The 13,675-nt window shown below is 47.5% G+C and overlaps 1 protein-coding gene across 1 annotated transcript in view; it reads right to left on the bottom strand.

Annotated features, from left to right (window-relative positions):
• Positions 1-13,675, bottom strand: part of COL27A1 (collagen type XXVII alpha 1 chain) — a 126,098-nt gene that overhangs the window by 49,547 nt on the left and 62,876 nt on the right. The window contains exons 17-25 of the mRNA XM_042830756.1: positions 13,025-13,078; positions 12,686-12,739; positions 12,489-12,542; positions 10,845-10,898; positions 10,471-10,524; positions 8,588-8,632; positions 7,589-7,642; positions 6,175-6,219; positions 512-565 (exon numbers count right to left, since the gene is read on the bottom strand). Coding sequence (XP_042686690.1) covers positions 512-565; positions 6,175-6,219; positions 7,589-7,642; positions 8,588-8,632; positions 10,471-10,524; positions 10,845-10,898; positions 12,489-12,542; positions 12,686-12,739; positions 13,025-13,078 — 468 coding nt within the window. The remainder of the gene's footprint in view (positions 1-511; positions 566-6,174; positions 6,220-7,588; positions 7,643-8,587; positions 8,633-10,470; positions 10,525-10,844; positions 10,899-12,488; positions 12,543-12,685; positions 12,740-13,024; positions 13,079-13,675) is intronic.

Here is a 13,675-nt window from a genome sequence, read left to right as displayed (position 1 = left end):
GAAAAGGGGAGGGGGTCTGGAGCAGCCTCTGCTTGGACATGGGTCTGCACTCTCACTCTGAGAATTTGGTGAGCCTCCCTGTTGAGCACAGCCTCAGCCCCGGTTCTGTGTGCCCCTAATGACAAGGCAGCAAGCACATCTCTGCACACATCTGCAATCTGGTCTCCTTGGACTCACCCCCGGACCAGGAACCAGGGCTGATGGTTCCTTTCATTCAGCTCCTTCATTCCCAGAAGAAAAGGCAGAACTAACTGTCAGACACGAGATTTCTGGCAGATTATGAATGAATAAAACTTAAAAGAATCGGTGTTCTCAGAGAATATTTAACAACCTCTCCTTGGAGGGTAAATGCACGCTAATTTGCCTGGCCCAAGACTAGCTCAGACATCCTGGACATGCTGCATTCCCAGCTGGGTGTTGCACAGAAAATTAAACCTCTTCAATACTCCCCCATCCCAGTCTCCCTCATCCTGCAAAGTTAGAGCAACTGATTCATTGCCAGCAATCTTACCTTTTCTCCCACTATTCCAGGCTCCCCTACTGGACCAATGAATCCCATTAGACCCTGAGGCATGAGAAAAGCACAATTAATTCTCAGTTCCACTTGCTGGAAAGTAAACAATTTCTTTGGTCTGCCTTGCTGGTTAAGGCAGTCCAGCATCCCCTGTGTGCTGCTCAGCAATTCCTACTGGCTACCAGAGCAGACAGGGTGCTCCCAGTCATAGCAGCATTGAACTCCACAGCTGGTTTTGCTTTGGGCCAGCTGGGACAGCAGCACTGAGATCTGTGAGAGCCACAGTGCACACTACAGGGGATGAGTTAAGAACATTTCCTAGAGAGGCTGAGCTTGTAGCGTGGCTTTGTTTTGCAAGCATTTCCCTAAACGTCAGCACAGCTTCCCCAAGAGCATTGATAGTGGGAGCTCCCGGGTTGCACACACTGGGAGTCACCATTATTTTCACTGCTGCACTGGCTAGATTTCCTCTGGGTTAATTGGACCTTTGTGCAAACTCATTTTGCCTTGGATAGTGTCACATTATTGGGATGTTGGCAGGAAATAAAGGTCTGAGGGGTCAGCAGGGCAGCAGGTCTGTCCCAGTACTCACAAACTATCTTTTAACATCATTTGTCAGCATTTAACAGCATTTGGGATAATGAAGAAAACACAGACCTGCTGTTAAACAGGGAGATGGAAACATGCCATTTCAAGATAAGGTTCTGGAGCACTGACGTACAGCATCCTTCCTACTAACTTAGCAGGTTTCTGGCTCTGGAGATTTAAAGCATTGTCCTCTGTGCCACCGTCAGCTCTCACTACGCAGCCCTCATGATTTTGTCCCCAGTCTCAGCAAGGCTTGTTGGGAGACAGATATATTTAGGTAGTTAATCCAGTGAGTCTGTGATGGAGGGGATCCATCTGTTGGAACACCTCACAACCTGCCCAGGGCTGGCAGGGTGGTGCCAGTTCAGCCATGCTCCAGCTTGTTTGGTTCTGGGAGGGAGCCTGAGTGCTGCTGGGAGGTGGCTGCTGAGCAAGGCATGGACGAGATGGATTCTCCATTGGTATTGCCTGGATGAGAACTCCAAATGCCAAGAGACTTCATGCGTTAATGTTCTTCCCATGGTACAATTAAATGCCATCCTTTGAGCATCATTGAAGATGGGAGCTCCTCATTGAGGCACTGATGGGCTCAGCAGAAGCACTGAGCAGCCACACATGGCTCCGGAGCTGCAGAGCCCTTGTCAATGCTCATGGGAGCAACGTCCAGGTGAGGAGTGTTTGGAAAAACTCGGGAGAGCTCAGAGCCTGGAATGAGGTGCTTGCACTAGAAATTCATCCAGGGGAGATGTCCTAGGCACCTGTCATGCCACTGTGCCATGATGGAAATATCAGTTAACTTTGAGAAGACATCCACTACCAGGATAGCTTTGCTATCCCAATGTCACCAACCCTTCCAACATCAGCACAGGCTGCACTGACAGGAGGACAATGGAGACCCAATGCAGGAACCACTGGGACAGCAGGCAAATGCTCAGCATCTGCATAAGCAAGGTTGCCACTGGGTGGCATTGCTGAAGGCTGATGAATCAATTACCCATCCAATTAGGCACAAGTGCACATACTTAGCTGATAACTGCTGCAGATCACTGAAGTTTTCCAGTAGCCCAAGGCCATGAAGAAAGCAAATGCTGAGGCAGAATGGCATAGCAATGAGATGAAACAAGGAAATGTATGCTGAACAAGGAGATGACAGAGAAAAAGAATTAAGAAAGAGTCCATTCATTCATTTCCAGTTTCTCAAAAACCTGCAGAATCCCTCTCCTTGGGAAGGTATCTCAGGGTTTCTTCAGTGACCTTCAGAAGAATGGGGACTCTCTGCTTTTGCAGCAAGTGTTGTCACCATTCAGAACAGTACTGAGCAGGGACCCTGCAGTGCAGATGGGCTTCCAGCACAGGAGCTCTGCAGTGTTTGCAGCCAACGCTGTCTGCTCTGGGCTACATCAAGTCTGCAGGCAGCCAGAATACCAAATGGACATGCCAAGGTAAGTTACTGAAGTACCTGAAACAACTGGGGGAGATAGGGTAATCACGTTCTTCACCAGCCAAAGTGGTAGAGACACAGAGGGAGCGCATGCAGCAGAATGTTTAGATATAAAAGCCAGAGGAGTCATTGCTGGCCAACATTAAACCAAAGCATAGATGAACAGTGGACGTTATACTAAAATGGCTGCAGCGTAATGTATTTTCCCAGGTTCCTGGGACTGGAAAAAAGCCCTGCACCACACACAGCTCCAGGCAGTGCCGTGTAACGGTGCACATGAAGTCCCAGCAGCGGTGGCTGCGCAGCACACAGGCAAAAATGTAAAACATTTATATGAGATGGAAGGTTCAGCGTATCGCTGTGATTCTGGCTGCACTCCCCAGCCAAGGGCACGGCAGAAAAGGGATGGAGATTGTTAAAACATTGCTTGGGGCTTTGGGGGATGGAAAGGGGGAAAGTGGTGGGCTGCAATTCCTAACTCCCGTCTGGTTTTCCCCGTTTATTCTCCAATGCTGTCATAATTAAGCCCCCCTCGCCCCTTGCTCTCATCAACAGAGAGCAAGTCGGCACTGAAGCCCTGCATAAATCATTGCCCATTTGAGAGAAAGGACGGAACGGCAGCGCAGCGTGAGCGGGGTCTCCCGGGGACGGCACCGCCAGTTGCTCCCAGCAGGATCTGCTCGTGGCCTTTCTGTTTTACTGGTTCGCCAGAACTCAAAACAAAACAAAGCAGGGACAAAGGGCGGGAGGGAGTAAATGTACAATCCTCCCATTCAGATGAAAGAAAGGGAAAGTAAAACAGTAAATATTGCATTTAAGGGAGGACGCTCTGACCCGCACAGAGGAGCCATGTGGTTTAACCCCCTGCATGCTGGAGCTCAGCCATGACGCGGGGCTGCGTCTGCTCCACTCTGGGATGTGGGTGAAGGGAACGTGTGCCCTTGAGCACCTCTGGATCCCTCAATGGGGATTCCAGAGAGGGCTGCAGCTTGGAAAGATGTCGGAGGGAGAGGCGGATGCTTTGGGAAGGCACTGCTCAGAAAGGTGCAATTCTCTGCTCTGTGACCCATCCACCCCTACCTCTGTGTCAGATCCCACCTTCAGAACTGATGCACCTCCCTCCTTTGTGAGAGCACTGCGAGGAAAATGTGTTGCAGAGAGAAGTGATGGTGCTGGTTTCCTTTGACAAATTACTTCAGAGTAACCTTGGCTATCAGGGCAATATGCTCCCTCGAAGGAAGAGATGCCCCATGGGACTGCTGTTGACTGTCCTTCTCAGAGGGGTGTGATGGGGACGTGGCCATAACATCGCCATGGGAGCTTCTGTTATAGGAGGTAGGACTCCAAAAGCTGTTCTGCCATGATAAAAACTCATTCCCATGAAGGAAGTGGGTCATCCTTAGCTTTTTTGAGCTGGCACAGATCTCTGCTGATATTCTCACTCTCTAGTGCAGAGCTGGTGAGTCCATGGGTTGGTGAGACCCTTCCCCAGTGTGCTGTCTCAGGTGAGATTGACCTGCTTGGTGTTTCGAACTTCAGGGCAGCTGGTGACTCTTCACCATATTATTCTGTCTCTATTCGCTGGCAAGGAAGGGTTAAATCACACATTTTCAAGGTGCAGAAGAACTCAGCAGCTGGAGTCCCTCCAGCATCTGAAGGCAACAAGCATCTTATGAATGCGATTCCAAGTCAGCGTCCTTGCAATGGAAAAACAACGTACCAGAGACTGCCCTGTGGCTTAAATACTGCTCTTCTTAAACAGAGCTCAACTGCCACTGGAAACCTTACAGAAATTCCCGTGTTTGCCTCAAGAGGTGTCCACGCAAAGAGAAGGGAGCTCCACTGGGATGCATGGCAGATCTTTCTGCATGCTGCCCTGCTGAGCGTTTCCAGCCAGATGGGACTGCGGGGAGGCCTGTGCAGCAAGTCTGGAGCATCTGAGCACCAAGATCTCCGAGGAGAAAACAGGGATAAGCTGAAGGTTTCAGCACTGAGTGACCTTGTTAGCTCAACCCTCAGAGCTCTGCAAAAACCAGCCCTGCCTTACCACCAAACACTGGAGTTCAGGTGGAGGAAGGAATGAGAAGGCAACACTCCAGCATTGTCCAGCAAAGGTGTGATGGGAAGGGAAGTTATTTCTCACTAATCTGGCATGACATTTTTGTTCTAATGACTTAACTGGTATGGAAATGGAAATTCTTTCTGGGTGATATTTCTAGACAGAGACTAATTGACTAAGAATAAAACAGGCAGCTTTCATACCACCGTGCTGGTCTCAGTGTCAGCAGAGGCCAGCTGTGTTTTCTTTTCAGTGAACACTGCCTACGGTTTTCATCCAAGGTCAGTCCTGAGGGACATTAAAGCATAACAATCCCAACCATGGCTTGTCTTTCAACGTCTTGTTTAAGTTCTCAAAGCACTTCTAAACATTCCTTTTTTAACTGTGATACAATAGGTGCCTCCTGAGAACAGGAGGCATCGTGGTAAGCACTGCCAGAGCCAGGTGATTTCTTCCCTCACTGGGCCCTGGACCAGACAGCAGCTCTGTGTTGTGTCTTCCACAGGACAGGAAACTGAGGCATGGAGCAGAGGAAGGCACTACCCAAGAAAAGGTGCTGCAAACAGCACTTGGGCCCCAACTTCAGGTGTGAGGAGCATCTTCATTTTTCCAGTTGTTGCTCTTCATGGAGTAAATTATTAACCAGAATATAGAAACAGTGCTCATTTCCAGACAGAAACAATCATCCTTGACTTATACTGAAGCTTTGGTACGGAAAAGTATGGGATCCATCATGGCTTGTTGGACATGCCTGGTTGGAGACCCATGGATAAGCAACCCCCAAGCTGCTGATTCAGGGGAATTGGACAAATTAAGCCCAGCCAAAGTTACCAGCCATAAGCAGGGAAAGTGCTGTGCTGAGCAGCACCACTGTCCTTGCCAGGGCCAGCTGCTGCCTCCAGCGTGGTGCGGTCATGTAGGAATGCAGAGAACACACTGGAGACTCCATGGCTGCAATTTCAGGGTTGGTGATGGACAAGCTGGTCGGTTTCAATCATAGAGGCATGGGGATGGTTGTTTCTCTTTCCTTGATGCCTGTGGTTACCCTGAAGCCTACAGGGATGATGAATGTCCCCTGGTAATCCAGCAGAACGTTCTCTCTTGTGGTACAATGCAGAAGTACAATGTGCCTCTCTTACCTAGCACTACCTCCTCTGAAAGCAGCACAGCACATCAGGGCAGAGGTGCTTCAAGCCTATATAAGCAAAGCTGGGAATTTCCCTTTTGGAAGTAAGAAGAATAGGCAGAAATCCGTAATCTCGTCAGTTTCCATGGCTTCATCTTCAGAAGCACAGCCATTCCTGCGTGCTGATAAACTGTAACTTTATCAGACTGCCTATGGGAAAACATCCAATTCAACACAGACCCCATGGCAACTGTCAGTGCTGTTCACCAAGAGCTTCAGCCTCACTACACATGACTTGTTTCTCACAGCACATCTGGAGTACCAGGACCACAGCCAGTTTCAGGTAGCCAGAAACCCCTGGCTGCAATCCTCTGCCTGCACCCCCATCATCTAAGAGATGCCGAACACAGGAGATCATCAAATAGACATGAAAACAAGGAGTTTACCTGCTCACCAACTTTCCCTGGCCGGCCGTGGTTTCCTGGCTCGCCCTGTGTCAGAAAGAGAAAGGAGGGACATGGTTACTCAGTGCTCCCAGTCAGTCCTTCGGTACAGTGTGAATCTGTGAGCAAGAAGCTCCCTTAGCTTTCAAGAATCATCCAAAGCAAGAAACACAGCTGACATGAACACGGAGGAAACGTTCACAGTTCTGGAGTGAGATTCCCATAAAAGCAGCTGGCCCAATAACTCAGTTATCTAAATAACTGACACAAAGTCAAGCTCGGCCATTGAATTACAAGCTGCCTGCCTTCCTGTAGCACAGCCTAGTCCTGGGTGACTTATCCCCATGGTTAGCAAGGTGTGAGTTCTTGTTGGGGATCCTCTTGAACCTGGGGTGTTTCTCCCATACCATTTCTATCAGAACAACTGAGTAAAGCAACAGCCCAAACACATCAGCTAAGGGAAGAGAGAAGGAAAGGACCACGATTAGCCCAAAGATCTGAGCAGAATCTGATGAAAGCAAGAATATGCGACACTGCAAGGAGGAACAGTTCCTGAGTGACATAAGGGATGTAGGAAGCTCTCCTGCTAATGGAAGAAACAAAAATAAGAAAAAGCAACTCGAATATTCCCAGGCAGTGATGACCTTGCTCTTGCTCTTGCAAAATCTCAGCCATAGGCACATTACTGTCACACGAAGCATGAAAACCACAAGAACGACTCACATGAGCTAAATCATAGTGTAGGATCAGAGAAATTCAGAGAATGAGAAAAATGAGGGGTGAAGTGGAAAACAGGAGAAAGGGGAGCATTTCAGATCTGCCAAGGATAGAGGGACAGCGCTGAAAGCCAGCACTGTGCCCTGGATGGGCCATCCAGAGGCCACTCACCACTAAGCACTATTGTCTCTGGGTGATGGCAGCTGTATTTTCTCAGTAGGCAGATACTCCAGATGTGCTGCCAGACCACATTTTTGGTATTTACTGTTTGAAGAGGTTGTTTTTGTTGGGTTTTCTCTTTCCTTTCGAGTGTGGGTTTGTAGAGCGGGCTGCTCTAGGGTACCTCCTGCTGCTAATTAGGCAGCAGAGATAGGAATGATGTGCATTGTTTTAGAACAAAAAAGTGGAGAAACAATGGAAAATAAGATGAAGTGATGGGGGAGAAGATGTTAATATCGAAAGAGGAACGCTGTTGTTTATAATAAAGCACGTGGCTTAAAAAATGCACCATCATAGTTTTTGCTGAAAAGCTTAAGTGAGAACTGAGATCCCAAAATTCAGTGAAAAAGAAAAACCTGAGTTTCCCTTGTGCTCTCTGAACTGAATACCCTAGGCTTGGAGAATGGTTGAGAACAGAGGCATCCCTCTATCTGTCCTTTCTTCCACTCACTGCTTCTCTGATCACAAACACGTTGCTCACCTTGGGACCGTCAGGACCAGGTCTTCCTGGAAATCCCTTCCGGCCAGGTCGACCCTGAAATACACATAAGAATAATAAATACAAAAAGCGAAATAATAACACTCCTGTAGCTTCCCTGGGTTACAGCAGTGTGCCTATAAACCCATACGACAACGTGCAGCTTATGAGCAATGCTCCTGTGGGTCAACTCCATTGCTTAAACATCACACCAGAAACATTATGCATGGACTATAACCCACCAAGCCAAGGGCCTTCATAATGACCCTTCTTATCGATCCTTCCCTCTAGCTAGGACAACACTCATGTTCTTCCAGGCACTGTTGTAACTGTATTTGTTGTGTTGCTCCAAGAAAGGAACAGAAACATCTACTAGAAAGGCAGGAGAAATACAAAATAAAATATTTATTTCCTGATCCACCCAGAAGCTCTCAGCACAGCTTCCAATTTACAAGATATTTCACTATCATGCAATGACAACTACGAACACAACCACTATAAAACCCTGAGCTGGCAGGCTCAGAGATACGACAATACTCTTGTTGCTTCTCCTAACTGTGTTTCTGCAATACATCACTGTGTTCTTCGTGATGTAGATGACAAAAAAGGACTCTGCTTCAATATCCTGTCTTTTTCCTTCCTTTTCTTTTTACTCTCATTGAAAAATACTATAAATCAAGGAACCAGTCAGGGCTGCTTAGAGAAATGGATCCCAGTTAAAGCGCTTTATCTAGAGAGTGAACAGTAGAGGGTTTTTCAAGGTCTGAGACCTTAAACAAGTTATAAAATCAGAGTCATGCTCAACACCTTGTGAAATACTATTCCTTGACTTTCAGTCATCCTGGATCACGAAACTGAACCAAGCTATGGACAACACATTATTTTCTAGAGGGGCAGACAACTTCCCGAACCAGAAGGTCTAAAGCTTTACGTTGTTTTAACTACAATTTCATTGCGAGGTGAATGGAGTTTATAGCAATTGAGTAAACCACTGAAACCTACCTCTGAACCAGGGACTCCCGATGGTCCTAAGGGTCCTTCATCTCCCTGAGGTGAAAAGAAATTAAAATAATGAGCAAAGTAGTGACAAAGTCTGGACTCATCATGCAGTACGAATGAAAGATCTGCGGGATGAACAATGGTTAAACACAGGCTGTGTGCTCAGCTGTCACATTTTAACAACGGAGTCCCTCTGAACCCTAGAGCAGGCAGCTCAGCATCTCTGAAGCTCATCTTTCCTCATTTCAGAAATAAAATCTGAAGTCAAGACCTGCTGGCAAAGGCCATCCAAAATTTGACCGAAGTCAACATCAGTAGTGTGAGCTTCTCATGGCTGGATTTAGCCCATGGGATACACTGGACATGCTCACTGAACTCTACTTCATCTGATTTGGCAGTGATATGGATGCTGCAGAGCTATCTACTCTTCTTCTTTTATTTTCCACAAAAATAGCGTTGCAAAATTTCCCACAGAACCACTTGGCAACAGTATGGAGGTTTCCCTTTTGCCTTCAAATGGGACTACACATGCTGCAGGACGGAGCTATCTCAAAATCTCACACAGCAATTGGACTCAGCTTTCTCCCTTGGCTCTACACCAACTGTGATAGAATCAGATCTACAGCTTCTAGGAGGCCTTCAATTAAGCTTCACAAAAATTATCTCAAGTGTTCAAAACCAACTGCCAAGAGAGAAATTAAAAGCACCCTTGGCTGCCGCAGCTCTCGTTGCTCTCATTTTGGTGGTCAAGCTGTGGCAATGAAGTGGCACAAGCTGGCGGGCTGAGGTTGGGGCTGGAAGTCGGGCACCCAGCTCAGCAGGCTCAGACGTACACCCACATTGCAGCACACTGCTACAGGTGGAACTCACAGCCTCGGCCTGGGCTAACAGCAGCACTGCCGTGCTCTGCTGCACATCCACAGCCCTTCAGCTCAGCTCACGTTGAAGTCCATGTCCATGTCTTCAGTCTTACTTTTATGCTTGCTAACTGGAGTAAATTGAAGGCAGCTTGGTCATGCCTGCCTGAACCTGGAATGCAAAGCTTTCATTCCCTTCGTAAATTGCCTAGAATTTTTTCTTTTTCCTATTTCAGTGCAAATAAATGAGCTAATTTGCATTAATTGCATTCAGAAGGCAAGCAAAAGAATTCCCAGAAAAAGCGAGGATGGTAAGTGCTATTACACCGAGCTCCTGCCCATGTGTGCACGGAGTATGTTTTACAAAACGTTTCATGACTCCAGACAGTGGTCTGAGAAGAAACCATGCTGAAGCCACCACATTATAGCCATGGAAGCTGCTATATAGTATGTGCAGCTCCAGGACAATTAAGTCAGTGGCAATTGTCCTGTTTTAATGATTGGAAGGAAGTTTCAGGTTTTCCCAAGCAATGAGAGGTGAAAGCTGCAGGCTCAGAGGTGCTAGGGCAAACAAATCTTTGCAGAACAGCAGTTTCAGCTGATGTGCTCTTTTTACAAATCTTATTGCTCCATCAAGAGAGAGGAGCCTGCAGGTCTCACAGTTGAAAGAAAACATACTTAAAAGGAGCAGAAAGCAAAAGCCAGGTCAGGGCATGCCCTGCAAAGGGGTGTGCAGGGAAAGGGGCATTAACATCCGTTTGAAGTGCATGTGGGTGTGGGGGAACAGACTGAAGGAGAAAAGCCAACGCAGTGATTCAGGTCAAAAGATGTCAGCAGGGACTGGAAGCAAAGGGCTGCAGCCATTGGAAGCTCCTCTGTGTGGTTCTGAGTGGCGAATATAAGCATTTAGTTCCAGATTCAGAAGGAACAGAGGATTTCGGATCGCAGGCACCACTGCAGAATGCATTAATCTTCAATATGCAATGTGATTCTCTGAATCCCACATGCTTTTGGTCTGAGGATGCTCACCTCTTGTCCAGGCAGCCCTCTTGGCCCAGGTAAACCCCGCGCTCCCGGCTTCCCCTGAGAAAGGCCAAAGGAAAAGACACTCAGAAAAACAGTAACATAAGCCCAGAAAGGCCATTAGAAGAAGAAATTCTCTTCCACGGCCACAGGACATCATCCAATGTCAATTTTGTTTCAGGAAAAAAAAAAAAAAAAAAATCTTAAAAAAAAAAAAAAGAAATATGAAAAAGAAAGTATGCCCCACTCTTGGAGGGATCTCAAGTCAAACAGCCCAAACTGGCCAGAGCAACCCAGGGGGACCTGCGGGGCTCTCTGCCCTCCCTTCCCAGCCCTGTGTTTTCCTGGCTGCCTCCCAGCCCGCACAGAGCTCTGCTCACCTTTGGGCCTTCGGGGCCGTTTTCTCCCGGTGGGCCGATGTCCCCTGGGAAGCCCTGAAAACGAGAAACCAGTGGGTCACACGTTGAGCATGGCTGCAACCAGCAGCCTTTGTGAGAGCCTGCAGGAAAGGCTGAGCGCTCAGACATAGGGTCCGTGTGTGGGCCATCCCCAGGGAAGGCCGGGACACAATGGAGCAGCTATCGGCACCACAGCCCTCCCTGCCGCTCCCTCTCGGTCCATCCTCAGAAAGATTTATTGCTACGAGGCCTTCCTGTCATCGTGCGGCTAAAAACAGCAATTTGGGTTTTAATTAATCTTTACGAGTCAGCACATAATCTCACTGCTCCCAGAAAGGAACTGCGAGCCTCGGCGACAAAGGGCGGCAGGCGGGGAATTAGGAAAGGTGCTGACACGCTCATTAGCTGGGCGGCTCCTGCCCTTTGCTGAGGACACAAAGGAATCTGTGGTTATTTCCAATAGCATCCCAGCGAGGATTGCTAAGTGGCAGCACTTGACCGAGAGCCCTTCCAGATCCAGCAAAATACCAGAGCGCTGATGAAGGGAAAACAGAGCAGCCGCCGCGCTGGAAGAGGCTCTCCAGCATTACATGGATGTGATTTGGTTGCTGATGTGAGAGAAAGAATGAGATGCGCTGGGAGAAGCTGATCCCGAGTGTAAGGTATCACCACAACAATTATTTTTGGTTAGGGCAGTAGGGGTTGTCTGCTTGAAATGGGATTTTGCTGATAAAAGCCTTCAGGATATCCATGACAAATAGAGGAAGGAGAAAAAAGGAAAACATGAGATGCAGGATGGGTCATAAACCTATTTTGGTCCTCGCCTCTCCACAGCCACACATCTTCCATTCATATCCTGGAAGAGGAGTGGAGAGCCCCAGGCTGAAAAGAATCATGGAATCATGAAGGTTGGAAAGATCTCCCAGATCCCCAACCCATCCCACTACACATCCCTGTGTCATATCTGCACTGGAACATCTCCGGGATGGCGACCCCAGCTCTCCCTGGGCAGCTGTGCCACTGCATCACTGCTCTTTGGAGAAGAAATGTTTCCTAATATCCAACTTGAAAGACGAGGGTAGGTGGAAAGTGAGGGCAAAAATCAATAAATGAATGTTCTGCCCCAGAGAGCAGTTGAAGAGTCAAGAGAACATCATGGTGATTAGATAGAGCAGAGTCCATGAGGACGGACTGGGGACTGGCAGACAGCCTGGGGCTCTGTTCCAGTGCAACACTGGCTCTTCTCATGCATACTGGAATCTCCCTTTACTTGAGTCTTCCTTCCACAAAATGACGGGATGTTCTGCTTTGTACTGAGTGTCTATCTGCCAAGGTGTTAAAAGTGAAAAATGAAGAGAGGTGATAGATTGTGGTATGCTGTTTGCTGGGGGAAAGGCAAACTTTGGGGACTGATTTTTCTGAAACCGAAAAAGCTGTTACATATGGGACTTGAAAGCAACAATAACAAAAAAAGCTTGGAATAGTGACTGGAGGACAGGTGAACTGAGAGGAGGGCACAAAACAGACAGTTTGTCCAATTTCCCAATCTGAACAAAAGAGGGGAGTACATGGGCTTGCTGAAGAAAATAGCAAAGGAAAGGTGGAAGAGGAGGTGGTGGGACATACCTCAGGGCCAGGTGGTCCTGGAAACCCCATCGGACCTATGTCACCAACTTTTCCCTGCAGAAATCAGAAACAAACACAGAGAGAAGTGAACTCGTGGCTGCTGGCTTTTCTTTGTTTAGAAGAACACAGCTCTGCCCAATTGGGTGCTGGACCTCTGGAAAGGGACACTGGGGAGCAGAGGACATTTGGTTACCTACCACAGGGCCTGGTTTCCCTCGTGCCCCAGGAACCCCAGGCAAACCATGGCTACCCTGAAATAGAAAGACAGAGGATTTTTCAGAAAACACAACGAAGCATCAGAAAATACCAATTTTCCCACCTCCGGTCCTGTTCCATCATTTTTATTATCACTTATTTTTATTATATCTTTTTTTAATTATGAATAACAACAAAATTCATGAGTTGTAGCAGAGCACTCCAAATGAGAGCTATCTGAAGGGGAGGACCTTTTGGCTTGAGGAACCAAAAAAGCTGATGGCCACACAAACTACTCAGGTAAGGAAAAAAAAACTGACGAAGAAAGGGAAAACAATTACCTTGTCTCCTTGGAAGCCAATATCTCCTGGAAGACCTGCTCCTCCCTGATCACCCTGGATACACATTACCAAAGAGAGTTAAAACAGACAACAGCAATGGCCAAAATGCCCAGCTCGATGATAGACGGTGCACTGTATAGCAAAAGTCTCATCCCTAGTTCCATTCAAAACTGGTGACAAACTGTAGATCATATTCACTCTAACAATAATCCTAAGCACTCCAGGCATTTCCCAACACTGCTTCTGAACTGGAAAACGAAATTGCAGGGAAAGAAAAATATGAACGTGCAAGCCTTGTGTTTCCATGCAAGCTGCAAGAATAGTGGCACGTTCCTCTGGCTAACAGCAACCATGAAGGTGGTGAAATGTTTAGATTCAGCTGAGCAGAAGAGTTAGTTACGTTTTTGAGAAATTGACCTTTTCTCTCATAAGGTTCTAAAGCAAGAGAAACAGTACTCAGGAGTCCCACTGTTGGCACCAAAGATCAGTCCTCTTCCAAAAGCAAACAATAGTAACTTGCATTAATGCTTTAGAACCACCCCACTGCCAGTAGCTAGGCTGAGATTTCCAGGACTGTAGGCTGCTGTACTTTGGGATGGGCTCCCTAACTTCGAGCATAGCACCAGGCACAGTACTTTGTAGCTGAGCTCT

Source organism: Centrocercus urophasianus, unplaced genomic scaffold, assembly GCF_019232065.1.
Source record: "Centrocercus urophasianus isolate 14NV4802_14NV808 unplaced genomic scaffold, USGS_Curo_1.0 seq_34, whole genome shotgun sequence".
NCBI classification, from domain to species: Eukaryota; Metazoa; Chordata; class Aves; order Galliformes; family Phasianidae; genus Centrocercus; species Centrocercus urophasianus.
Note: the sequence above shows the minus strand (reverse complement) of the source record. Positions and strands in the feature narration are given on the sequence as shown.